This window comes from Ornithodoros turicata, chromosome 4 (assembly GCF_037126465.1).
Source record: "Ornithodoros turicata isolate Travis chromosome 4, ASM3712646v1, whole genome shotgun sequence".
Lineage (NCBI taxonomy): Eukaryota > Metazoa > Arthropoda > Arachnida > Ixodida > Argasidae > Ornithodoros > Ornithodoros turicata.
Window position 1 is genome coordinate 3,540,677 of NC_088204.1, and position 27,540 is coordinate 3,568,216.

Consider the following 27,540-nt stretch of genomic DNA (forward strand, 5'->3'; position numbering starts at 1 on the left):
AATTAATGAGAATTCAAATTAGCCAATGTTCTAATTAACCTGGGTTCACACCAGCAAGGCTGCACTGTGACTAAAGGAAAGCTTCACTAATTAGCAGCAAATTTTGGTAAGTAAATATTCTGAATTAATGATAATTCAAAATAGCCCATGTTCCAATTAACCTGGGTTCACACCAGCAAGGCTGGACTGTGACTAAAGGAAAATTTCACTAATTAGCAGCAAATTTTGGTAAGCAAATATTCTGAATTAACGATAATTCAAATTAGCCAATGTTCTAATTAACCTGGGTTCACACCAGCAAGGTTGCACTGTGACTAAAGAAACACTTCACTACTTAGCAGCAAATTTTGCTAAGTAAATATTCTGAATTAATGATAATTCAAATTAGCCCATGTTCTAATTAACCTGGGTTCACACCAACAAGGTTGTGCTGCATTCCTCAACTGCAAAGAAACAGGGCTTCCGTATGTACGGTGACAAAGCGACTTGAACGGTGCAGGTCTCTGCGGTGCCGTTGGTTAACGTACAACAGCCAGGTTTGAGCATAAAGATTCAAGCCCTGCTGATGTGACATGTACTTCTTGACATGCAGCTTCTTCGTAAACATTGTTGTACTTTCAAGAGACCCACATGAAATGAATGTGGAACAATACTTACGTTTACGGTGTTTAACCACGTGCATCTTAGTAGGTTCGCTGGGTTCACTTGGACCAGCCTTGTTGATGGCAACGACTCTGAACTGGATTTCGCTCCTCTCCTTAAGACCCGTGACTTTAGCCTCCGGCTTGTTGCCAGGAACTTCAACGGCCTTCTCCCACTCTGTGCCGAAACGATCCTTCTTTTCCACAACGTACTTCTCGATGGGAGCTCCTCCGTCGCTCTTGGGAGGTTCCCACTTCAGGTCCGCACTCGTGTTGTCGTAGTCCGTAAGTTCCGGAGTGCCAGGCTTCGACGGCTCGTCTGCAGGTAACATAAAGATTTGCTCATCATGTAGAAGTTGAGAAAAATGCATGGTGGTAGAAATTAAAGAAAACACCTAATCTATTATGCAACTGTTTCCTGTGATACACAAACAAATATGAAAACAGTACATTTGTCTTTTTTGTAACGCTAACCAGCATTCCCGTTCCTCCCTATACCCATGTCGGCGAATTTAACGGTTACGGCCTTCTTGCAAGACGGTCAGCCATACGGCCTTTGTGACGAAACTGAGGTGAAAGGGCAACAACGTTCCCACAAGACAGTTTTACGGCGTTCTCTTGAAACTCTCGGAGCCTCGTCACCAGACACCATGAACAGGATGGTGCAGCTTTGATTCAAATCGAAACAAAATGTTTGTGAAATTACGTGGCTTCTGCTGCACCCTCTGTGTGTACTCACTTCACAATTAATGGCAACCCTGGTTTGCGCCCCGCGTTCGGACAATGGTACATTGACGCAATGGACGATGCTGTCATTAGAACTACAAAAGAGGCATGGAAAGGAACGCTGGATAAGGATGTTATGAAGTTACAACAAACATAATATAGTTGGTGGACATTGCATGCTTTCGGCTGTCAGTGTGCCTCGAGGAGGTTACCAGACGCATCAGCCATATTATTTTACTTATACATCACATACATTATATACATTATACATATTATACATTATATTACATACATTATATATTGCTTGTTGCATTTTCGGACTCTGATTATTTGGACTCATTCGATAATTCGGACTCCCATGGGAACGGTCACCTTTGCCATAGCTTGATACACATTGCAACTGTTTTTCCGGACAGATAAGAGTTCGAAGGCTCGAAGGACCTTTTCCAACTCTTGCGCAAATTATGCGTGTAAACACAGTATGTGTATTTGTTTAGCTGCATGTTTAGTCACCAGGGAGCGCAACGAAAGGAAAGGCTGGCCCTCAACTGATCCCTTTCTAATTATAGACATGTTTCAGTGTTTTTACGATGAATATTGCTATATAAAACCATTCTAAGTTCCAATTAAAAGCACTTACCGTACGGATTCTTCGCAACAGTCCCTTGGAGGGTCTCGAGAGGTTCCGATTCGCCTTCCTCGTTGATCGCAGTAACACGGAACAGGTATTCCTTGTTCGGTGTCAAGCCAGACACTTCGATTTCCGGCTTGTCAGTCTTCCCTACACGAGACCAGCGTCCAGTCTCTTTATCCAACTTCTCCACCTCGTAATGTTGGATCGGAACGCCCCCATCGTCCTTGGGCTTGTTCCACTTCAGCTTGCAGCCTTCCTTGTGGACGTCCTTCACTTCCAGAGGACCTTCAGGCCTGTCCGGTTTGCCTGAAATTTATTCAAATGGCAGGCTTTAAAAGCTGCGCTCGATGTACAAGAGGAACCCGATACAACAGCGGTCCATAGAAGTTTTGTGGACATTACGCTTTGCTGCAGAGTGATGTTTTATCGAAACAGTTTTCAAGTATGGCGTTGACGTGTAGCCACTCACCTACGGCAACATAAAGTCTAGTGCTGTCAATGGAATAACATGGTTGCGTACTTGGTTACGTCAGAGGACTACAAGACTGTGGTCTGGACAACAGTAACAATGTTGAGACACAGTGTTGCAAGCTGGGTGCAACAAACAATTTAGTGTCAATTTGCAAGTTTCCACTTCCGTCTGGTGAACGGCTAGCGGGTGAACGGCTGAAAAACTACACACTATGAGCAAGTTTACTCACCAAGGATGGTAATATCGACCGAAACGGAGTCTCGACCATTTCGGTTGGTGGCCGTAATGGTGTATTTTCCGGACTGCTTGCGCAGAGCCTTGGTGACCGAGAAGTCAGAGTGGTAGTCCTTGTTCTCAATCTTGGTGTGTTCGTCATCGCTCAACTTGTGAGAGTCATTGAAGGTCCACGTCACTTCCGGCGGAGGCTCGCCGATGATGTCCACTTCGTAAGTGTGCGATCGGCCCACCTTCAACATCACGTTTCTCAGGTTTGTCCGGTCGATGCGTGGCTTCACTGAAGGAACAGAGAAAATGGTATGGTCATTTAAACAATGTACTACTTGTGTTGTACTAAAAGAAACATTGCAAGACAAGTACTGCAATGTTTCAGAGACAATGGGAAAGAGATAGAACAGCAAAAGTTGTTGGCTGTGGTGCATTAGGGGAGAAGGTACTGGCAATAATACCTTTCAAGAGAATTCGATTGAATGCTTTCCCATGCAAATTTTCAGCATTAAGGAATCCTGCAATGCCACACTTTTAGCTTTTGTCCAGACTGTTGCCCCAAGCAGCTCAAGCAATGTTTATGTTTAAGCATCAAGTACAAGATCATAAGCCTGTATCAAGCTTCAGAATATCCTTCTTCATTTCACACTCGGAAATATCCTAAATGTCACTCACAGTTGCGATGCTTGACGATGTGATTGGATGTCGGATCGCTAGGTTCACCAACACCGGCCTTGTTGACGGCACGGACTCTGAACTGCATGACAGTGTTCTCTTTGAGGTCCTTGACAGTTGCTTCGCAGACGTCGCCCGGAGTCTTGAGGGCTTCTTCCCAGTCTGGACTGTGCTTCTCCTTCTTTTCGATAACGTAGTGTAGGATGGGACGGCCACCGTCATTCTTTGGTTTCTCCCATTTCAGGTCCACCTTAGTGTTGTCATAGTCCACGATCTCTGGTACTCCAGGTTTGCCGGGCTCGTCTGTCAAAAAAAATTGAGAGTTTCAAAGCAGGACTCTCAAGGAAGGCATCATCCTAGTGATGAAGATAACTCAGAAATGAACGAACCGTAGGGATTCTTAGCCACGACGGGCTCCCCAATTTCCAACGGCTCAGATTCGCCTTCCTTGTTCACTGCCTTGACGCGGAACTTGTACTTCTTGCCCTTGGTGAGGCCGTCAACTCGGGCTTTCGTGTCGTTAGGGCCGACTTCTCCGGCGGGTATCCACCTGTCGTTCTCCGTGTCCAGTTTTTCGATGACGTAGCCCTTAAGGTCAGAGCCGCCACTGTCCGACGGTTTCTTCCAGGACAGGTCGACGTGGTCCGCACGGACTTCGTCAATCAACAGAGGCCCTCCAGGCATTGTGGGTTTGTCTGAGAAGAAATATTTATCGGGGGGGTTAGATATCTTAAAGCAACCATAAAATGATTTTTGCGAATTCCGTCCGATTTTTCGGACTTGGCGGGGATCACGCAAAAGTCCGAATAATCGAGCAGTCCGAAAAAAACAACAACGAATTTTGCTTCAAAGTCAACTTTACTAAGCACTAGTAGGCTGGAAAAATTTGTCAATACTTTCCTAATGTACTTCCAGCTCTTGCCTGATAACATCAGCTTCTATCTCCCGAAGCCACATTTCGTCACTGTACACTGACGGAGGCACTGCCGTCACCACCATTCTGCAAGTCGACTTCACCTAACGCATGCGTGTTTTAGGTGAAGCTCGCTTTACAGCACTGTCGCGCGACTCGCGAGCGGACAGCAGTGCTGGGCCTCTTGAATCATTCCATTGGTCAAACATGAAGACGCAAAAGCGTTACGACAGACCTTTTCTACTCAGAGGAATGGAAAATGAAGAATCATTGTCTATTTTCTTGCCTCAGTATTTTAGTTGGTTGAATAGTTTTGACACGAATTTCGGATGATACCAATATTTTTTTTTCGGCAGCCCAAGAGAGAGACTCGTTGGTTGGGCAAACAGAGTCCGAAATATCGAGCGAAGGGACTGTACGGTGTCCGAAATTTTTGACGTTCTTATACATCAACTTTACGGAGTCCGTGTCCGTTCCGCGAACGAGTCCGAATAATCGAGCATGTCCGAAAAATCGGTCGGAGACTGTACTACCAAACAGGTCAAATTAAAACATATTTCGTGGCAACGTTTGCAAGCTTGTTCGCTAATTTTGTAATTTGCTCGCGAAAGACCGTCCGCGAATCCACAACATTTCCCGTGTAGGATGTCACGGCCAGTTCGCCACGCAGGCAGGTCGTAGCAGCTGCCGTTCACGGCCGTGGTTAATATCCAATACTGAACGATTTTCAACTTCCTATTTCACAGGGCGAATTCTTTCGTACAGAGGAACAACTTGAAAATCACCGTGGGCTCGTCAAATATCCTTTCACAGTCCCTTTAAGCGACTACAGGCTTACAAGGATAACAAGAAGTGCTTACCCAAGACGACGACATCAGCCTCAGAAAAGACCGTGCCGCTGCTGTTGGTCAATTTCAATGTGTATCTACCGCTGTCAGCACGGACAGCGTTCTTGGTGAGCAACGAGGTAGACTTGTCTGTCACCTCGATGGTTGTCCTGTAAGATTTATAAGTAATTTCGGGTGGATGTTCTCCCAATATGCACACAGTTGCGTCTCATATGACACAACACGTCAACTGTGTATGCAGGTTATCGAACACTCCAATGTGCTCCACGAAAGTGCGAGGCATACTAGAACGGAAGCAATTCCTCAGAGCATGAGAAAATAAAGAGATGCAGCGTATTAAACGGAAGTGCACATTAATCGACCACACATATTATGAGGTAAACTTTTAAGCACAAGTCTACGTCACTCATTGAGAATTGAGAATCGTCAAAAGCTCGTCTTTGCTACCTTATGCTATGCTACCTACCTACCTATGCTTTGCTACCTTATGCTTACTTTGCTATTATGAGAAACAGAGTATATACATTAGCAAATTTGCCATAAAATGCCCCAGTACCATCTGCTCCAGCACATTGCAAAAGGATCTTCGGTATCGACTGAAAGCGCGTACTATCTTAAAGCGTGCATTAACGGGTTTCATATAGCAAATGACCACTATTCCCGGCATGCAAACTGAAGCTTACATTTGGAGAATTTGGCTGTATACTAGTACTTTTACTACAGTACTTCTGCACATTAACCAAGGCTGGACATTGCATCCCTACAGGGGAAGACTTACCTCTGACTGGACACAAGCTTCTTGCTGTTTTGTTCCCAGGTGACTTCCGGAGGTGGTTCACCCTTAAAGTCTATGTCATACTTGATGGTTCCTCCCTTCTTGATCATGATGCTCTTTAGGCCGTCTCCAAGGATGTAAGGCTTGACTGGGGAACACAGTAAGAAAACATACTTCAAGCACACAGCTTCACGTTCTGCTTAATATGTGAGAAAAATTTACCACTTACCAAATCTTGGCTTGCAGACAACCGGCTTTGTCGGGTCACTGGGTTCACCAGGACCAGCCTTGTTGACAGCGCGGACGCGGAACTCATACTGGACTCCCTCTTTGAGGTCGGCCACACGTCCCTTTGTCTTATCGGCTCCAACTCTCTATAAAGTATAAAAACAACAGAGAAGCCAAGTTATAGAAAACTATACGATGACCCGGCAACCCCGAGAAACATCTCGCACGACTTACCGCGCCTTCGACCCAGTCCTTTGAGAACTTGTCCTTGTATTCAATAATGTAAGCTTCAATGGGGGCGCCACCATCCTTCTCTGGCTTCTCCCACTTCAGGTCAACGCGATCCGCGTCCCAGTCGGTGACCTCGACAGAGCCGGGCTTGGACGGTTCATCTGTAAGCATGTAGTTGGCAGAGATATAAGTGAGATGATTTCGTCCAGACCAATATCTCACCGTAAGGATCCTTGGCTAACGTAGTCTTTTCTGCAGTCAGAGGTTCCGACGCTCCCTTTTTGTTGACCGCGCGCACGCGGAACTTGTACTCCTTCTTCGGAGTGAGGTCCTTGACGTCCACGGACGTGTTCTCGGTGGTGAGGACTTCGGTCCAGCCACCACGGGCTCCCAGGTCTTGTCGTTCCACAACGTAATGTTGGAGCGGGACGCCGCCAGTGTCCTTGGGTGGCTTCCATTTGAGCTTACAGCGATCCCTGTAGATGTCCGTGACCTCCAGAGGTCCTTCTGGTGCCGATGGCACATCTGCACGTGGAACAGTAATTGTTACGTCCGCACCGAGACGTTCCAATGTCAGGCTGTTGCTCGTGTCACCTACCCAGGATGTTGATGTTGAGAGGAACTTTGGCTTCGCCCTGAGAGTTGCTGAGGCTGAATTCGTATGGGCCGGTGGAGCCTCGAACGGGCTTACGGAATGTTAGAACCACCATATCGTTCTTTACGGCCATGTCAATCTCGTTCCTAGGTACCGGCTGTCCGTTGCGCAGCAGCTTGGGTACGACATCCGACGTTCGTACACCGGTAACTGTGGTAGACGAGTTTTTAAAACGGCAATTATTGGGCAAAGAAAGCGTCGTGCAGGCAACAACAACAACAACAACAAAAGAGTGGGAGTGAAAGAAATACATCTTTGAGAATATTAGCTCACCTTGGTAGGGAATTTCAATTACCAATGGCTTGCCAGTGTCACCAGTGAAGTTGGTCTTGTCCAGCTTGAGCACCGGAGCCTTTTCAGCTGAAGAAGGGCAAGGTAGTGAAGAATTGACACAACACGTCACAATAAGGCACAACGCGTCATCCCTGAGAACGGCCTACACAAATCCGTGCTGTCCGTACCTTACCCTGTGCACTCATTTTGCTGCCAACTCAATTGACATTAAAGGGGCACAGAAGCGCAAAAACATCTCCTCGCGGAATGAAAGATACGATTACCCTGACAGCAGAACAAAAGGAACTGGATCTATCCAAAAACACAACGCACGATTTAAGTGCCAAGGCGACAGCAACTCGCACTTTCCCCTCTTTTCTCCTTCTCACAGGGTGCAACACTATAGGGCGGCCTCACGTTGGTCTGCGCAAACGATTTCTCGCGATAAGTGGGGACCCTATCTGCACTGTGTCTTATGTGTTTTATGTTTTTTGTTTTAGTCAGGAGGCAAAAATCGGGTTTTATTTCAGCAGTCATAAAGCAGGGTAAAATCGGGTGATATGAGGTGGAAAAGTAGATTTTCGGGAAAATAAAAAAAGAGTGCTTCTCGCATCTTAGATTGACATAAGATGTGGAACAGCTGTGCTGAATGTACGGTGCTTAGCCATCTCCAGTGCCCATATTGATGGCTGAACTGGCACTTTGCAGGGTCCATTTATGGCATTTTTCGTGTTTTACCCTTAGTGATGACGATGCAAATTGGAGGGTAAAAACGGTTTTTACCCTAAAACACAGGGCCCTAACCATGCTCTTCACACCAGGTGTTGGTCAGCTCACCATCAGGTGAACAGCTCCATTTGCAAAAGAACACAGCACGTGCGAGGCTTCTGTTCTGCACACCTTTAAAAAATCCTCCACTCGTGAAAAGAGCGTAGCAGAGAACGAAGGAACGCTGTGACGTAACACGGTCCGCAGGTATAAGTGGTGTGTGGGCTGAGGAGTAAGAAACAATGAACACACGGGGACATCCATACGGGGACTACCATACGGGGACTACCATACGGGGACCACCATACGGTGACTTCCATATAGGGACTTTAGTGGGAGCTCCCATACGTCATGCGAGGAACGTGTTGGCCACCCGTGGCTGCTTTCTCAGACTGTTTTTGCAAGTTTGATTGTGCAGTTAGAATAGATCACACAGCGAAAATATTTTGACCGGTGGCTTCTGATGGACAGCTCGACAAAACGAGACAAGATTTTCGGGCCACGTTAAATGTCACCCCATTGCTCCTTTAAATCACAAACGACACAACGGATGAATTTAATTCCTTTTGTTTCGCTGTCAAGGTAATGACATATCTTTCATTCCGTGTGCAGAAACCCTCGCATTTCAGTTCTTCCTTAAGCATTTTACGGGCACCCTTAGAAGACCCATCGAGCACCGTTCAGAGCAGCATCATCACGAACCTTCATTGACTGTCAGCCTGGCGGAACACTTGAGATCCTTGCACTCGACCGTGTATTCAGCATCGTCTTCCATTTCACACTTTGTGAAAACGAGCTGCTGGCATCCATCGTCAGTCGTCCTCATGTTCACCCTGGAGGACCCAATGCCTCTGTTATAGCACACACATAGATATGATGCAGGGGGGAGAAGTCGTATACCTCTCGTTGGGCTTGAATTCTTCGCCGTTCTTGTACCACTTAATAGGGGCATAGCGGTCCAGGAACTCCACTTCCAGGATGGCTTGTTCACGTTCCAGCGCTGTCACGTCCTTCAGCTTCTTGTTGAACTTGTTGGCCGCTGGGAATTGACAAGCGACGTTGTACTCGAGAGCGCTTCAAGTACGGTGCTCTTGCGTTCGATGACGTGGATACTTACGTTCGACCAGAAGTTCTCCGGTTGTTTCGTCTGCATTCGTCTTGCAGGTGTAATGGCCTTCGTCGGTGACTTTGGCTGACTTGATGAAGATGCGGCGTTTTCGGCCTTCTGCCGTGATTTCTAGGCTGCATTGCGATCAAGTATCAGATGAGTGAAGTAACATTGCCACAGGCTTTTCCAAAGCGAGGCACTGTCCGGCACAGAGATGGATCGCGGAGCGACATCTTTGTGCTATAAGATGACTTACTGTTTGCCACTCTTGATCTCCTTGCCGTCCTTGAACCACTGAACGGGTGCTTCCCATTCATCGACTTCACATTCGAGAGTGATGGTCTCCTGTTCATTGATCTTGAAGCTTTTCAGTCCCTTCATGAACTGGAACTGTCGTTCTGAATAACAACGATAACAAGAAAAACATTGCGTGAAATTTGTGAGCGAAGAAAACTACATTCTAGAGTAAACAAAAGGAAAATCAAAAAGGTACATGCATGCATGCAGGGAGGCGAGACAAGTACCTGCTATGGTCACTTTGGTTTTGGTTAGTTCTTCTGGACTGATCTTGCACATGTATTCACCAGTGTCTTCCAAGGTACAATTTAAGACTCTCAAGATCTTCTTTCCAAACTGATCTTGCTCTACTAGATACTTGTCACTCGTCTGAAACACCAAAAGCAAATGTGATTGCTTCGACCACTTCACTTCTTGAAACAGCTTTGTACCAAAAACGATGAAAAGAACCTTGGAACGGACAACACTTCCTCATGCCTGAGGAAGCTAGGTGACAAATGAGGACGGAGACACGACCAAGTTGACATGGAGACTTGATGGTGTCTCCGTCCTTATTTGTTACCTTCTTTAGGCTCCAGGAAATGTTGTCGGTTCCACGATACCACCACACAAGCTTGGTTTCTTATTGGCCAGACGTCGGCCCTACATCTGTCAGGTCGGCTCTCTACATTGGCCCGAGCTTGTGCCGGATAAGTCGGCCCGAGAGAGGCCATTGTCAATCCCAAACCTTGGCCCAAGCTTTTTCTGCAAGCTTGGCCCGACAACTTTTAGGTTGGAAGTAGACGTCGGCCTGGCATTTTGCCGACGTTGTTTTTCCCGCTGGGCAGCTCGCTTGGCTCCTGCTGCTGATGCAGACAAACCTGATACCTAAGGACTTCGAAGCTCAAGCAATGGTGAAGCAGAGTAAACTGAATGCCAGGTAATCAGTTGAAGGGTACAGAATGAATCTCTCGATAATTTCAAGTAGAGCATATGTCAGTGTGCTGTAATGATTGCACCGCTGACCGTCAGTCAGACACATACGGCAACGAATCCTGCAATTGACACTGACTGGCCTCCTTCTTCAACTGCCCTTCTTTCATAGTAAGCACTATGGAGGAGCGGACTGAAGCAGCGAAAGTGCCGTCCAGTTTCCAAAGAGCACCACTGTTACGACAATACCGTCTTGCCTGATGGTATTTCTGAACTCACAGTCCCACGGCCACATGGAAGAAGTAGATAAGACACACAACTCACCGCAATCTTCTTCCCGTCCTTCAGCCACTGCACGCGAGCCTTGTGACTGTTGCAGGTACATTCGAGCACCAGTTCCTTCATGGTAAACTGTTCCGTGCGTGGCGGCAGTTTCTTGACAAACTTGTACACTGGGTCAGGGTCTGGACACGAAGACAACACGTGTAAACACACAAGGTATACGCTATGCAAGTAGGTCAGCTGTGGGTGCAGCTCCCCAGTTTCCCACTCTCCCCTATTGGTGCCTCGTGAGTGAACAACGGACATTTTGTCGCTTGGTTCCAACTCCCCTTACCGTCGACTTCCAGCATGGCAGCGCAGCTTGTGTCCAGACAGGTAAGCGTGTATCTTCCGGCATCGTCCACGGTTGGGTTCATGATCTCCAGGACGTGCAGATCGCCCTGGCTTGTCATGTGGAACTTCTTGCCCAAGAAGATTTCCTGTCGGTTTCGGAACCATTTGCCCTTGATGCCGCTCTTGGAGAAGACGGCTTGGAAGCGGGCCTGCTTGTCGAGGCCTTCCTTCACGTGCACATTCTCCAATGGCTGGATGAATGCGTCTGGTTTCTGTGGGATAAATAGCAGGGAAAGATTGTGGTGAACTGCTTATGTGTCAAGGTTGTGCTGAATGGCATTCTTCAGATATGTCATTTGTGAAACAGTGATGTCAGTTAAAAGGCACCAAAGCTATACTACTGCACTGTCCCAGTGGAAAACAGTTCATGTGCCACACACTACCCCAAAAAAGGACAGACAGGCCTTTGAGAGGATGAACGTAGAAATTCACACAAATTATATACGTAATACCTCTGTCACATAGCAAACTGAATGCAATTCACAGCGAATGACATTCGTTCAGTGCAACGTGGTTGCACCAAATGCCATTTCGTGAAACTGGCAATGAATGAGTTTGGGGAGCTCATTTGCTTTTCCTGCTCGCACCAACTGCGTGCCCTCGATGGCAGAGAGGCAGCAAAAAACAACAACATTAAGTAGCAAAAAGAAAAGACACGAATGGAAAGTTATTGTCCGATAAATTTTTCCTTGTTTCTTTATTTCCAAAGTTAAAGGTAGTCTTTACACAATTTTTGAAACTACCCCTGTTCCCAGTCAACTTGTTCAGTGCCAAGCTGATCCGTTTCATGCCTAAGCACCATACGACCGCACTAACCGCCATCCTGCCTTTCCATTGGGATTTGGATATGTATTCTTCTAGGATTGTGCCTTCAATCATCATCGAAGCAGAGCAGATAGTTTAGTTGTGCCAACGACATCCATTACTATAGTTCTTAAAGTAGACGGTACATTTATAAGGGATGCCCACCAATATTCACGCACAACACAGTCAAACTAGTATTTCACAGATCGTCATCATATCGTTAGCGAATGGCATCTTTCTTTGCGGTGAAGTTCCACCTTGCTCGAACAAATGGCATTCAATGTAACTGGCATTTGTTGGGAATGACATTCACTTTGCCGTGTGACAGCAGGGCTATAGACCACTTTACTGTTTACAAAGAAGAGGTGCCATCTGCGCATGCGCCAGGTTGGTGTGGGCAAAACACACTGAACACAAGTGCGACATTAGCCATGTTGCACTGCTACGCTGATCTCTACTGTCTCCTTCCACAGTACCCGAATAATTTAGAGTTCTGAAGGAATCAGACAAGTGTTGCTACAAGACCAAGTTGTTTACGAACGGTAGACAACATGGTGATTGCACTGCACGTCGACAACTGGACAGCCCAGCCACAAAATATGCCGCCGGTCACAATCGCATTGTAGGTTATCTAATTTTTTCGCCGAGCCAGTTCACTGCTGATACTGTGCAAGTTTACATGTCACTGGAAGCGCACAATTACTTCACCTTAGGCGAGCTGTTTGATCGGGGCGTTTCTGAAAACACTGCTGATTTGCTACCGCGCACCTATTCATGTTAGCGTCTTTTTATAAATCGTTTAAAATAACTAGCGTCGTTTATTTGTACACAGGTATCGTGAGGGAATCTCACAGAGGCGGTGCCAGGGAATCTTTCCGTTTAACTGATCAAAATGATTCAAACACACAAAGACGATTCGCAATCAAAGGATTTCTTCGTTCTGATGAAAAGTGATTTCGCCACTCTTTTCCAATCGTGGTGTGTACCCGAAGAATACCTGGCTTTGCAGGATGCCCACTTTGCATGAAAACAGTCAGTCCAATCGCTCCAATTGATTGCTGTTTTGCCCACACCAAGCAGACAATCTGCTCTCTCCCACAGAAATATTGAAGAATGTGCTAAAGTTGGGGACTTTTCAGATAAAACACTATACATGTACATACCACACACAAAGAACCACGCTTCAAGAGGAGGACACAACATCAAAGCATATGCGCCATACACAGCAAGGGGAAAGGCGTTTATGTGGAGTCAGTTAAAAAAGAAGTATAAAAGAATGCGCAGATTTTAGGACGTCGCTATAGCACACTCTTTTTGTTGTAGTGGCAAAGAAAAAAAAGAAAAGAAAAGAAATGCCATCGAATGCGTTGATGACAGCAGCAATAATTGTGCAGGTTACGGGTACTTTCATCCTTTCTCTAAATTTTAATTTTATTATTATTATTATTATTATTTCAATAAGAATTTAATTATTAAATCTTATATTTAAACTAAAAACTACCTAAATTATTTTAAAAAGCTGACTCCACTCGAAATGAACATCACTGCGAGTGAGGGAAATAATGACACTCCCCAAAGCGCACTTTAAGAATATAAAAAGCACAATCTTCTTGCAACAGAGGCGGCATAGGCACATCAAGCGGTTGCATATAAAGCAGAAGTTGGTGCAGAGTGTACACGTGGCAGGAAGAGCAGACGCATGAGACTCGGAATAACAGTTGAGGAACGCGAGCCACGAGGAAAGTGGGACAGCCGGAGGGTGGGTGTCGAGGTCGAAGCAATTCCGCAACAAACGCTCGCAGTGCAACAGATCTGTCGGCAACAACAGCCAGAGAACGACACCGCGCGTGAATGCTGGGAGTCATGGCCACATTGAAAGCCACATAATGAGAGACTGTGTCAGTCCAACCTCGCTTCTGCGAACACTTTGCAACGTGGGCCAGTCTGGAATGAGGTCCGCCAGCGACGGACGGCGAGAGTCCCGTTGAATGATGAGGTCGGTGCTCTGCGGCGTGTGCGTATCGTAAACATGGACAGGGGAAAGAGAACCGTACAACGAGACAAAGACACAGATGACTGTATCGTGTACACACCACATATTGCACATAAATAGAGCCTGAAGTTTTCGGGAAATTTTTTTTTCTTCTAAGTTCGGGGGGTAAAAATCGGGTGAATAAACGTGCGCTCTAAATTCGGGCGAATTCCGGTATTCCAAAACTTCCAGTATATGCTCAATTCGAAGAGAAATCGGGCCCAGTTACTTAAACTAACTGTACTTTACTAACCAGTAAACCGATACTTTACTAACTGTAAAGTATCGGTTTGGTACAAAACGTTGGTGTAACTGCACTTTGCTGCCAAACAAGTAAGTGTGCATTCCTACAGACGTCTCAGTGAGGGTAATTTGCCGGGTAAAAATCGGGTTTCACCCTAAAGAGGCAGCCTTTAAATTGGGGTGCAAATTCGGGGGAAGTATCCAGTTAAACCCTAAAACTTCAGGTTCTACACATAAAACAAAAAAAGGTCTGTCAACTAGTCCTGGTACCGCATGGTTGTTCCGAGCATTTTAAAGGTGCGCAGAAAAGGGAGCCATTGTCGTACTATAAGTTAAACTATGCTATTCAATCATCCATCCCTGAACTACATTTGGACTAGGATTGGATTAAAATTAACGAGGCACTGAATCTCATTTGTGCTACGTAGTGGCTATAAAAAAGGCGTGCGTCATCAGCGGCACAATCGTGTTGGTCGTAGTGTTGCCGCGTTTGCTTACTTTGCCGAGGACTTACTCTAAAAGAGGAGGGAAGGCGTCTGCGGAGATCTAACATCTGCTAAGAGTACCTAAACAAACAACGAACTCTACAACAACAAATTCTGCATGATATGTGACGCTGTTTTTGCCCAAAAAGTTGACCTTGCTCTGGAATTACCTCTGGGGACTTTTTGGCACAGATGATAATCGTGAGCAGAATTTTGAAGCTGTAAGTGCGGCTGCGCTCGACATGTAATGTCACACATTTGTGATACACACACAAAGACACGTAAATGGAACACAAACAAAACAAAAAACAAGACGAAGGAAACAGAAAAAGCTATTCACGGACAGAACGTAGACACACATGCTAATGCAACTCGTCTAGTATTTAATTTTTATTTTTTTTCAGTCGATATAATTTTGGCAATTCGTAGTTTATCTATACTGTTCAGGTTCTATTTAACCGTTATCTAATCGAATTTACGAACCCTACACACATACAGCAGACGACAAATACATGGACAACACAGGACAAGCACAAAAAGGACAGAGAAAGAAGGACAGGGGTCGGCTGTCTTTACTGGTGTAACGCTACTGCTGTAGCAGCAAGCAGTACCTTGCCTTTTGAACGCTAAGCTAAAAAGAGGAGCTCGTTTCGCAGCAGGACGAGCAAACTTTAAGGAAAGAGAGTGAAAGAGGGAGAGGGTGCGACAGCAGGGCTGGAAGGCAATTGGCCAACCTCTGACTTCTGCTTATGAACCCGCTGGAGCGTAGGCCAGTCAGGGATAATGTCGGCCAAAGAACGGCGTCGGACTGGCACGACTGGAAGGGACAGAAGGTCGTCTTCCTGGATGTGGGGGGGACGTCCAATGTTTCCTCCACAATCGCTACCACAGACAACTGTGCTAAACTCACAGAGAGAGAACTCACTGCAGGTGGAGGAACAGAAAAATGGTCCAAAACAATGTTGCCAGCTGGAAAAGACGTGTGCTGGACAAAAGTGGGCCGTCGGTTCAAAAAGGCCGGCCCGAATGCTGCTTACTTAGGAATACGAAAGGTCAAAACGGTGTCAGCAGAAAGGAAGTGAGCACACACAAAAAAAACTTGAAAAAAAAAAGAAATGGAAAAGTTTGCAACACAAAAGCTGCACCACACAGGGCCAAAAATGTGTAGCAAAACAAAACCGTTAGTAGTAAAACACACGTAAAAATTGCCAGCAAATATGACAAAATGCGTACCAAAATGTAACAAATGGTCTACAAAATGTTGTATTGACAGTGAGGCAACGCTGTATTCAAGAAACATGAGCTCTGAGGTAACACCACACGCTGGCCTTACCTTCTTTCGAAGGTTTGCCAGTTCATTTTCTTCTTCTTTTGCCTTAAGTTGCCAGTCTGGATCTCCCTTGTGCATGCCCCACTTTGCATATTGTCTGTACGGAAACATTTGTCGATAAGTTTCACACATATACCGTGTTCCTCAACGACGCGTAACAAAATATGGTAGGATTGTAAACAAGTAAACGTGTCAACAGACTACCACTGTATATCCAATAATATCCAATAAGACAATAAATGAAAAGATCTTCCATAAAACCTGCACAAAACAGGAGCGAACCAACAGGGTCCATATAGTAGGGCAACAAGATCAAGGACAAACAACAAAAAACACATAAAGTGGGAACACACCAACAAGGCTTCACTCCATACCGACGAGATAAATGAAAATCTTCAACTATTGATTGATTGATTGATTGATTGAGGACCTAACCTGTGCTTCAGCATAGCACGGAAATCCATTCCGCTCTCGTCTGAAAGTCAGAGAACCATCACGTTAGCAGCAGGGTCTTCAAATTTCACGTTTGGATTAGAGCCTGAAGTTTTACAGTTTAACCCGATTCTTCCCCGAATTTGCACCCCGAGTTGAAGGTTGCCACTTTAGGGTAAAACCCGATTTTTGCCTCGCAAATTGCCCTCACCGAAACATCGGTAGGAATGCACACTAGCTTGTTTGGCAGCAAACACAATTACATCACCGTTTGTACCAAACCAGTACAATTCGTTTGAGTAATAGAGCCCGATTTCTCCCCGAATTTTGCATAGTGGAAGTTTTCCTACCCGAATTCGCATGCATTTAGAGCACACGTTTATTTTCCCGATTTTTACACCCTGAATTTTGAAAAAAAAAATAAATCCTGAAAACTTCATGCTCTAATTTTAATGCATCTTGAGAGAAAGATGACCAAGAACTCACCACTAACGAAGAGGCTCATGTTGACAGAGTCCTCGCCGTGCTTGTTGTAGGCCACTACCTTGTATTTACCCTCATCGGTGGATTTTGCTTTGCGAATACAAAAGCAGACCGTGTTTGTCTCTCCGTCCGTCATCACCTGGTAGCGACCACCCTCGTAGATTTCTCCCACGCCTTTGTAGAAACGGAACTGTGGCACAGGGTTGCCTTCCACCTGTATTGATAGGTAGGCTGTGCCTCCTGCGTACAAATAAATGAATGATGATGATGATGATTGGAGTTTTAATGGCGCATTGACAACACAGGGCAATAAATTAATAAAGGGATTAACAGTGGACTGTTGTGCAGTAGTTTTACCTTTTGTTTTAAGTTATTCATGTGGCACGCATGGTGCCCCACCATGTAATGGTAGAGAGTTAAATGCCTGTTACTGAATGTAATGTCATGAGTAAGACTAATCTCTCAGCAAGTTGGTAAGACACCATGGGTGAAAGAGTGGAAAAGCAAAGACAAGGACGAAGGAGGCAGGAGTTTGTAGCATTAGTGCCGTGTGTCCGTCTCCTAAGTCCCTGTCTTTGTTTGCCCTTTTTTTCTCCCATTATGTACTATTGTCTGTTGCTTTTTACGGAACTTCTCACTTAATCTGTCATCTTCTTAAAACCACCTCAGAGACTGTGGCCAATACTAACGTCAAGCAATGCACAACTGACCCACTTCTTACACGAGGCTCTTGAACCATGTGACAGAGCCTCATCCGTGTTCCACTAATGTGAAAGCGTGTGCCTTGTAACCTTTACGTTCACAGATCTGACATACGATTGGTGCGTGTTAAGTTAATACATGCATTGCTTTGCTCTCCCCGACGAACTCATGCACCCTCACCACATCCCCATCCTTCATCCTCCTCTATCCTCCATCCGTCCGTCCTTTCTTTGTGTTTTGTGTCCCTTTTTTTGAGGGGCTATAGTCGTGACGACGCCCACTTCTGTGTGGCCAACAACGGCGAGCCTATCCTGCCATTACCCCCTCCCCTCCCCCTCCCACTTAGTATAGTAGTGTCTGGGATTTCTCCTGGGTTTTCTCTCAGATGCTTTCAGATGTCTGTCGGCACAGTCCCCTTAGAAGTCGGCCCACGATGCACATTCCCCAGGGCGTCAGTCGTGACACCGCCCAACTCTGTGAGGCCGACAACGGCGAACACTTTCGCTAGCACCACCACTACCACTCAGTATACACGCTTACAAATTACGCTGCAGTATAAACACATTAATAGTTGCATTCCACTGGCATGATAACCCTCCGTGGCGACAAAAGCAATGGCAAGCTCCAACGCTACCTTCGAGGGCAGAAACATTTTCCTGGTAGTCGACGATAATGGGAGGTCCTTCTTCGGTTTCTGGTATGGGCCTCAATGGGGTGGATTCCTTCTCCACCTTGTCTTGGAGCTCGGATACACTGTGTGTGAAGAAGAAGAAGAAGAAAAAGCAAAAAAGAGGAGGAGTCAGATAGCAAGTCACATGACATAGGTACGCCATATCCAAGACATCAGTACTTCACCTAGCACGTCTGAGGTCAATGCTGGAGCGACGTCGTTGACGAACCTCTACCACTTCACCGGGTCGGAGCTTCTTCACTTTGCCAGCTTCGTCCACGAGGAGGCCTTTCTGTTGTCGAATTGTAAGAAGGGCGTTAATGTATTGCAAGGAATGCTGCTTACAGTCATGTTTTGGAACAAGTCCACCTGACGGAGACCAATTCGTTAAGTGATGAATGAATTCGTCGAAATTATTTTCTTTGTAATTGAAATAAAGGTTTTTGATGTTCCCCTCCAATAATGTCACGAAAGAATGTGAAACGAAAACCCTAAGAGTCCGATAACAACGGTTGGTTGGTGGCAGTATACAGTGCAGGTATCAACATGATGGTGCAGCAGTAGTATAAAGATGGTGCCAGCTCTTGCACCATGTGTCAAAAAGCATTCTAGCATTCGTTTTTCGAGAAGTGAAGGGATGAAGCAAATCGATATTCATCGACTAGTGAAGGTTCAGTATGGTGACAAATGTTTGTCACTATACCAACTGCAGTAGGAAGTTCATGAAGGGGAGAACAAATACAAATAATAAAATGGCTCAGTCTAGCTGAAGGAGACATTGAAACAACAAAACAAAACAAAGACGAAAACCACAAAGAATCAAGGATGTGACAACAATCTTAATGAGTGACAAGCATTCGTGCAGACCTTGCATAAAAACAATTCACCAATGCAATTCATCAGGTGTTGATGAAGTGCAGGCTCTGCTTGTAACCAATTAAAACCGTTTTGAGATGTCTCATTCATTGCACAAAATGCTCATCAGTTTTTGGTGCATGTTGCAAGTACGGCCTCCATTTTTAGACTACTGCTCTGTCGCCACACTGTTTTGCTGAAGTTTATTACCACTTGTCAGTTGCCTTCAACTCACAAGCATGAATGTACTAGTCTACCGAATGACCGATGGCCGTCTAAAATTTTTATTATGCAACATTTAATTTTGATTGTGCCGCATTTATTTTTATTGTGCTACATTTAATTTTTATTATAAATTTTTTTTATTATGCTGTATTTTGTCACCACGTGTCAGCTACCTTCAGCTCACAAGTATGAATGTACCAGTCTACAAAACGACCGATGATAGTCTCGAATTTTTATTATTACCTTAATGAATTAATTTAATTATTATTATTACTACATTTTAGTCTTTCAGTTGAATTTCAGTTCCAAACTTGTTCTATACTTGTGTCTACCTTGTCTTTTTTCTTTGAATGTGAAACATCAGACTTCCAACACCATGCTCACCTACGTACTACAAAAACGTCTGAGCACTACACAACCAATCCTAAGCTAGCAACCAGTTCTACTTTATGTAGCCAAACATATCCTACATAAACAAATACACGCTAGACAAAGCAAAAGTTCTACAGATGCAGAGTGAAGGAAAGAAATATGAACTACACATGCAACATAGAGAAAACAAGATATGTGGGGGGGCACACGTACATGCATGGTGAGTAGCAAGCTCTCGCACAGTGAGAACAGACAAGATGAAACACAAAAGTAGCAATATAACAATACCACCCAGGCCACTGTCTACCAAATGCACTGTTGCTTGCGAATTTTTTAAATACAGCCGAACCTCGTTCATAACGAATAGATTTTTTATATCCAAAATTTTGTTACGTCAGTGCGATAGATTTGAAAGAACTGCATATGCGCTGATCACTTTACACTGTGCCAGACACTTCCAAAATTTATGCGCGACATTTTTATTTTATTTTATTTACTTATTTTATTATTTATCTTTTATTTATGAATTTTTTTGCATTATTTATGCACATGTGTGGTACCATTTGCTACGGCGAAAAATTAAAATACACGAGAAGTATGGCACACTGTGCATATTTGTGAGCTATAACGAGGTTCTGCTGCATTTGCCAGCCTGCAAAAAAGGCCGCTGAGCATGGATCTTCATTAGACTCAACATGTGCACACATGCACAGCAGAAGCAACATGGAAATGAAAAGAAGCAACATGGAAAAGCGACATGTTGGCGTGAATAGCACAGTAAGGAGACTGAGACACATGTGTGAAATAAATGGCATAACACTGCAGCAACATCCTACAATGTACTGGGACAGAATGACACATACACACACTGCTGCTACAGTATGTGCACATATCAACTGTATCAGCATCAACGATAATGACAACAAATATGACAGCTGGGATCGTGAGGCCCCTCTGATGCAAGTTTGAAATCATCGTAGAAAATTTCCGCAGGGATAAAATAATATGATGGTACGGAAAACTGCATCAGAGGTGTCTCACTGTCCGTGTCGCTAAACACATCAGTATGCTACAACAGTTCAATGCAACTACTGCAGAACAACAGATAACAGTAAAAACGGAATATTTTACAAGCGGCAGCCTTACTACGAGTGTAGTTTTCATGCAACATTTTTTTGAAATAGGACATTGCTAGAATACACTGACATAAATTTTCTGTAGCGAATCTCGCCGTGTCCAGTTACATAAAAGTGTCGCTTTTTCTGACCAATGTTGTTGAAGATCTTCCTTGAAACTTCCCAGAAAAACTCTAACAAAAGTCATCTTATGTACACACAGTGCTGTATATCTAAAGTTAGCCCCGTAACATAAAAATTGGGAGACATCACAGAGTCTATATTTGAGAGGATAACAGCACACAAAATGAAACAAAAGGGGTAATTAAAGAAATCGAAGTGGTCAGCAGTAGCCTTCAGTTGGATGAATTGGTTGAACTTTTCCCACGCAGGGTTCTTGAAGGGTGGGAGAATGCTGTCAATACTCTTTTGGCCTGGTCAGTTGTTACAATATTGTGTGTTGAGTTGCAGTAGTGTTGCTGTTGAGCTAGCTAAGTAATATTACGCAGAGTAAGGGCATTCTTCACTCTGTTGTATCATGCAACAGTAGAATGTCAGCGCATCTTAATAAACATTATATTCCATCTTTTCTTCTTTTTTTTTTAGAAGCAAGGCAATAAATGTGTCATACAGCATTTTTGCAATTTGTACATATGAGTACGTGTAGTTATAAGCGCTGAAGCATTACTTCTCAAAATATAGAGTTACAGTTCCCTCATGCATTCGAACAACGTATTACTGCTTTGCTTTTTCACGAATGCTAATTATATAGAGTACTTCTTGGAGTAGAGCCCTGTTAAAAATTACTGTGCAAGTATGGCTACTCAGAGCCCACAATGTTAGAAAATAGTTAAGTCATTGCACTAGTGCAGTATTACTTTCGATGTTTACCTATTTATTGATCTAGCCCGTGTTATATTCTATGAAATAGTTAATTTGCGAAGCAGATAAAAAAACAACTAAAACTGCAGTGGAGACAGCTTGTAACATCACTGAACAGAACATTATATATATCGTATAACCCAGCCTGGATGTAATGTAATTCATATAGTAATTAAGGTTCCAATGCTACAAATCATGCTACTAGTCTCTCCTTGTACTGTACTAACCCTTTCTGTCCTTGGGATAACTTAGAAACTGTCTCCACTGACAAAATAACGGGGCAGCAACAAAAAGCGCTGCCGCCCCCACTGCTTGGCTACAAAGGCCATAAAAAGTGGACGACGTTTTGTGGAAGGCTTAAAACGGTGTGCCCAACAGTACAAAACATAGGCTGCTGCGCTCAAAAGTTGCTACCTACCTATACATAAAGTTTACAAAAAGGTCTTCACTGCTGGTACACATCAAATTTTTCTGCAAGAGGGGGCAAACATACAAAAAGGTACAAACTGGAGGAGTGTCAAGATGTACTCCAAAAAGATCTTTCTTTTTTTTCTTGGGAGCAGATGTGTGGAGATAAGACATGGATGTGCAAAGCTGTTCATGAGGGCCATGCAAAGTTCATCCATTTACATGCTTTGAGGAAGCAGCATACGAAGCTGAGAAAGCAAGCGAAGATTCCGGGTCGAGCAGCGGAAGGCATGCGATGGACTCAACGTATTACGGGGACTGTGAAAAGACTGAGTTCCTCGTGGTTTGTACCTCGAAAACGTTGCCTTTCATTTACCGCTCAAAACAGGCTACCATGGCTAACAGATGGCTACCGTGACGTGTGGGAAAATTTTTATTGTATTGCACGTAGCGATACTTTAAAATATCTGTTCACAGTCCCTTAAAACATCTCAGTGACTTTGCATGTGCTTTGTGATTGGTATGTTTGTGACGATGCAAGCGCGACTACGAAGCAGAGACTTCGGCACACTCCAACTATACTTTCGCTGAACTTGTCTGAATGGTCTTCGAGGTTACACCAAAGCTGTTGAGATACACTATCGAGTCATTCCGTCAGGCTGATAACCATCACAGGTGCCGTGAATTTAAAAGCAACTGGGTACATTACTGTACCCTGCCATGCTACTAGCTAAGAACTGAATTGAGTCGCTTGAATCTGCTGAAAACAGAGCAATCCGCTTAATCGCAAAAAAATTACTCATCATTTACCTCAGTAACAACATCAAAACACAACGTCGATCTCTTTCTTCTGGAATGTCTGCGTTGCATAGTCGAGTTACCTCTCCCTAATTGATTTTTTTTCACGCATTTCCATCAAATCAAAGTCCCATTCCTTGTTCCATGGTTACTTTTCTGTGCCTTGAACATCCCAACAAAGTTAAATGTTTCAACTGCAACACTAACTTGTTCTCAGTCGTCTTTTTTTCTTCTTCTTTTTTTTTTTTTTGTTGTAACTCCGCCGTCGACTGGAATGACCTCTCCACAACCCCTGCACTCACTGACAAAAACTGTACCTTCCGCAAAAAAAATAGTACTTACTTATATCGTCACTCACATCAACGTATGTAATATTTGTTTTCTGTTCTATGTTTTTATTGTACATAGTGTATTGTTGTATCGTAAACTGTGTACGGTAAACACTGTATATACTATTCAAACATACTTTAATACTGTTTAATATCTGCGTATAGCTAGCTTTCTCAATTAATTAATTAAGGTACATGTACAGCCTGAAGTTTTCGAGAAATATTTTTTTCTAAATTCGGAGGGTAAAAATCAGGTAAATCAACGTGTGCACTAAATCCATGCGAATTCGGGTGGAAAAACTTCCAGTATGCTAAATTCGGGGAGAAATCGGGATCAGTTACTCAAACTAACTGTGGTGATTCGGTACAAACGGTGATGTAACTGCATTTACTGTCAAACAAGTTAGTTAGTGCTTTCCTACAGACATCCCAGTGAGGGGAATTTGCCGGGTAAAAATTGGGCTTCACCCTGAAGAATCAACTTTCAATTCGGGGAAGAATCGGGTAAAACCCTAAAACTTCAGGCTCTAGGTGAACGTTATAGCCCTACCCTGAGGTACTACGTAATAAACAAATAAATAAACTACATTGCTGGGAATGCAAGGTCACTGATTTCAATAAACTCAAGCATGCTGAAGGAGGTACGCCCACAGAGATGGAAACAACGACCAGGCCAAAACACGACGACGGTACTCCACGCCGTGCATACCACACCAACCTCGTCAGCGGTCATGATGACCGACCCACGGCGAGATCCACCGGGCGACTGCACGCCTGAACCTCTACGGCCGACTTCCAACGAATCCTTGCGGTTCGGCTCTGGAGTTGGCTCCTTGACAATGGGCACTTGCATCTTGCGCGGCTCATCCTTGACGGGCTCCTGGACGGAGATCTCTGGTACACTTTCCTTCTTCTTGGATGGCCTTCGCTTGAGATCGGTCTTGACCGCGAGCTTGTCTTGCGGAACGGGTTCCGGCTCGCCATTGGCGACTTCCTGAGGCTAATGAGACAGGGGGATTATGTGTGACTGCGTGTACTAAAATGGGTGACGAGAGCACATGAAGTACTTGTTGACGGAAGCGGTGCGTCGCTGACGTGGTTGTTTGCAGAATATCTGAAAGGCAAGTTCTTGTCAGGATGGCTGCACAGTGTGCCATGCAAGCGTGATTGCTGTTTTGTGGTCATGAGGGAAAGGACCTTCTAGCACTGTTACTGATTGCATTCAACACTCCAAGGACTTCACTTCACCACATACAACAGTCTTGCCAAATTCAAGCGCAATATCGTGGGAGCCATTTTATCCGCAAATTTATTTGGTGCTGAAGGATGGCACAAGACCTATGAGGCTTAGATTCTGCAACCCTGTCATTACATATTCACCTCCGAATAAAACTCTTAACTGAATGAAGTTTCTGGACAACCTACAGGTCCATTCCGCCAACATTCAGCGCCTGTGAACTTCTCGACATTCATCGCTTGTATAATCGAGAGCTGTGACATACTATAAGGTGGAGCTTTGTTCTTAGAGTGTTCACAAAATTTTTGAGCTCTCTTACCGATGCGCAATTTCAGAGATCACTGCAGGACACACAGAAAACACACACAGACGCATTCGCACACCAGCGGAGAACTCTACTGCACTACAGTGCTGGAAGGTTCCCACCGTCAGACCACTTCCGCGAGCTTTGCGGAGCCAGCAATGTGAGGACACAGAGGGGAGCAGGAGGACCCATGGGACTGAGCGAGAATCAGCCAACCGCTCGGTTAAAACAGCTCAGGACAGAGACAGAGGAGACGTTCGCGGATTATGGTTCTGCGCATCCACCTTTCATACCTCTAGCATTTTTTCGGCCTCGTCCACTGTGAGTGTCACTCCTTGGATCATGACCTTCGCTTCGGGATTCAACCTCTTCAGTTCCTCCGCAGCAACGGACGCGTCCATTGCTGTGCAAACCGAACTCCTTCGCTCCCGGCCCTTTGGCTGCTCTTCGACCTTTTTCTCGGGTGAACCCGCCCTTTGAATTTTCTTCATTTTGGGTTTGGGCTTCTTTTCCACAACTTCTTCCTCAATGTCCTTGATCGATATCTCGGGGATACTGTCCTTCTTGCGTGGCTTTCTGGTGGTGTCGTCGACCATTATTGTCGGTACGGACGACTTTCTCGGAGGCGACGGCTTCCTCGGAGGCGATGGCTCCTTCGCTGGCTCGGAAATGCTCGCTTCCTCGTCGGACTCCTCGGGAGAGGCTGAACGCAAGCTCTCCCTTCTCTCGGAAGGCTGAGACCTCAGCCTAAAGCCTAATAGGGAACGGGTGTATTTTCGTTGAGGCTGCGGAGAGACAGCGCGTTGGGGTTCGTGGGATGGCGGGCTGACGTGGCGTTCAATGAGAGAATCCAGTGGGGCGACTGGTGCTGGAGTTGGGGGAGGGGGGACTAGGTCTCGAATCAGGGGTGCCGGGTATTCTCCTGGTGGAGGCGACGGAGATTTGGGGCGCTGTATGGCAGGGGCAGGGACTTCAGGGGCGGGTTTCCTTGTGGGCGTTACTTCTGGTTCTGCTGGCTTAAGGTCGGGTTTTGGAGTAAGGACAGGTTCAGAGGCTTTTTCAGGTTCGGGTCTTAACCTTGAGCCTCTTCGTGCAGGTTCGACAGGTTTGGGCTCGATCTGGGGTTCAGGGGGTTTAGCGGCAGGTTCAACCTTTGGCTCGGAGGGACGTCGCGGTGACACAGCCTTTGGCTCCGCCTTGGGCTTGGCTTCAGGTTTAGGTTGAGGCTCTGGCTCAACCTCTGGTTTTGGTTCTGTAGTGGGTTCAGCTTTCGCTTTGGAAGGTCGTCGTGGTAACACAGTCTTTGGTTCAGCCTTGGGTTTGGGCTCAGGTTCAACACGAGGCTCTGGCTTGAGCTCTCGTTTTTCAGGCATGGGTTCAGGCTTCGATTCATCCTTAGCACCAGACACCCTACGAGCAATTTTTGTTGGTGGCTCACTGGGTTTCTCATCCGTGGCTGGTTCAACTTTCGTTGCAGATGGTCTTCGAGGTGACACTGCTTTCGGTTCAGGCCTTGCCTTTGGCTTTGTTTCAGGTTCTGGTTCAGGCTTAGCTTCAACCTTAGGCTCGCTTGGCTTTGCCTCAAGAGCCGGTTCAGCTTTAGCTGTGGATGGCCTACGTGGCGATATGGGCTTTGGCTCTGGTCTTGTCTTTGGCTTAACCTCGGGCTCAGGCTCAGCCTTGGCTTCAGAGACCCTACGAGCAATCTTTGATGGCGGTTCACTGGGTTCTTCTTTGGACTCTACAGCGGAGGTGGGTGCAGGTTCTACAACTGCAGGCTTTTCTGCAGGGGGCACCTCTGGAGGACCAGGTTTAGGCTCAACTTTTTTGCTACCTTTACGCTGTGGAAGGATTTCTGGAGGCTGTAAGATAAGTGCTAGCTGAGAAAAAAAGGAGGTGACAGCACCGTCCATGGCTACGGTGAACGGTAGCGACTTGTTCTGCTTAAGGCTAGGGAGAAAGCACAGTTATCTTCCCGTACCCCTTCGAAAAAGCGAAACAGCGCAAGAATATCACCAAACAAGTTTCAGACGTACATGCCTGTCCCATTTGTCGTTCTCACAACTGAAGTACGAATGATGTTTAAATGCTTTTTAACTGCCTACATCAAAATGCACACATGAACTAACTAACACTATAGCAACCTAACAATTTCTATGTCATGATGCAAGTGCAACACCAATATCTATCGTGCAGACAAAATCTAAGGCTCAGCTCTACCTTTGCTTCTTTCTTTTCTGGTTTCTTTTCTTCAGGTTTCTTGATCTCAGGCACTTTCTTCTCTTCGACCTTCTTAACTTCGGCCTTCTTCTCTTCAACTTTTTTCTCCTCAACCTTCTTGACCTCAGCTTTCTTCTCTTCAACCTTTTTCTCCTCAACCTTCTTGACCTCAGCTTTCTTCTCTTCCACTTTTTTCTCCTCAACCTTCTTGACCTCAGCTTTCTTCTCTTCAACCTTCTTGACTTCAGCCTTTTTCTCCTCGACTTTCTTCTCTTCCACTTTCTTTTCTTCAACCTTTTTCTCTTCCACTTTTTTCTCTTCCACTTTTTTCTTTTCTTCGGGCTTCTTCTCCTCGGGTTTCTTTTTGGGAGGCTCTACACGAATGATGAAACACAACGTTATGAACTGTTACATTTAAAAGTAATAGAATCGTAGCTATAGTTATGCAATGTAATGCAAATTTCTGGGCCTTGTCCGGTCAAAGTACCTTGCCGGGTCACTTACTGTTACTTCCTTGGCTGGTAAGACACGTGTATGGGGTACTCAGGCTGTATGCCT

The 27,540-nt window shown here is 45.2% G+C and overlaps 1 protein-coding gene across 4 annotated transcripts in view; it reads right to left on the reverse strand.

The window, feature by feature from the left end:
* The window catches only part of LOC135390726 (twitchin-like), a 139,304-nt gene that overhangs the window by 62,340 nt on the left and 49,424 nt on the right, over positions 1 to 27,540 (reverse strand). For 3 of the 4 annotated variants that reach the window (XM_064620571.1, XM_064620572.1, XM_064620573.1), the window contains 26 exons: positions 26,983 to 27,356; positions 25,056 to 26,624; positions 18,423 to 18,529; positions 18,202 to 18,320; positions 16,869 to 17,105; positions 16,386 to 16,425; positions 15,954 to 16,047; positions 10,998 to 11,268; positions 10,706 to 10,845; positions 9,697 to 9,838; positions 9,429 to 9,570; positions 9,182 to 9,306; positions 8,965 to 9,103; positions 8,767 to 8,897; positions 7,297 to 7,383; positions 6,967 to 7,173; positions 6,591 to 6,893; positions 6,372 to 6,529; positions 6,139 to 6,283; positions 5,913 to 6,057; positions 5,147 to 5,283; positions 3,763 to 4,068; positions 3,374 to 3,676; positions 2,703 to 2,987; positions 2,008 to 2,307; positions 658 to 960 (listed from right to left, as the gene is read on the reverse strand). In XM_064620571.1, coding sequence (XP_064476641.1) covers positions 658 to 960; positions 2,008 to 2,307; positions 2,703 to 2,987; positions 3,374 to 3,676; positions 3,763 to 4,068; positions 5,147 to 5,283; positions 5,913 to 6,057; positions 6,139 to 6,283; positions 6,372 to 6,529; positions 6,591 to 6,893; positions 6,967 to 7,173; positions 7,297 to 7,383; positions 8,767 to 8,897; positions 8,965 to 9,103; positions 9,182 to 9,306; positions 9,429 to 9,570; positions 9,697 to 9,838; positions 10,706 to 10,845; positions 10,998 to 11,268; positions 15,954 to 16,047; positions 16,386 to 16,425; positions 16,869 to 17,105; positions 18,202 to 18,320; positions 18,423 to 18,529; positions 25,056 to 26,624; positions 26,983 to 27,356 — 6,309 coding nt within the window. Of the gene's footprint in view, positions 1 to 657; positions 961 to 2,007; positions 2,308 to 2,702; positions 2,988 to 3,373; positions 3,677 to 3,762; positions 4,069 to 5,146; positions 5,284 to 5,912; positions 6,058 to 6,138; positions 6,284 to 6,371; positions 6,530 to 6,590; positions 6,894 to 6,966; positions 7,174 to 7,296; positions 7,384 to 8,766; positions 8,898 to 8,964; positions 9,104 to 9,181; positions 9,307 to 9,428; positions 9,571 to 9,696; positions 9,839 to 10,705; positions 10,846 to 10,997; positions 11,269 to 15,953; positions 16,048 to 16,385; positions 16,426 to 16,868; positions 17,106 to 18,201; positions 18,321 to 18,422; positions 18,530 to 23,939; positions 24,222 to 25,055; positions 26,625 to 26,982; positions 27,357 to 27,540 lie in introns of all 4 variants that reach the window. The other variant, XM_064620574.1, reaches the window with a different exon arrangement.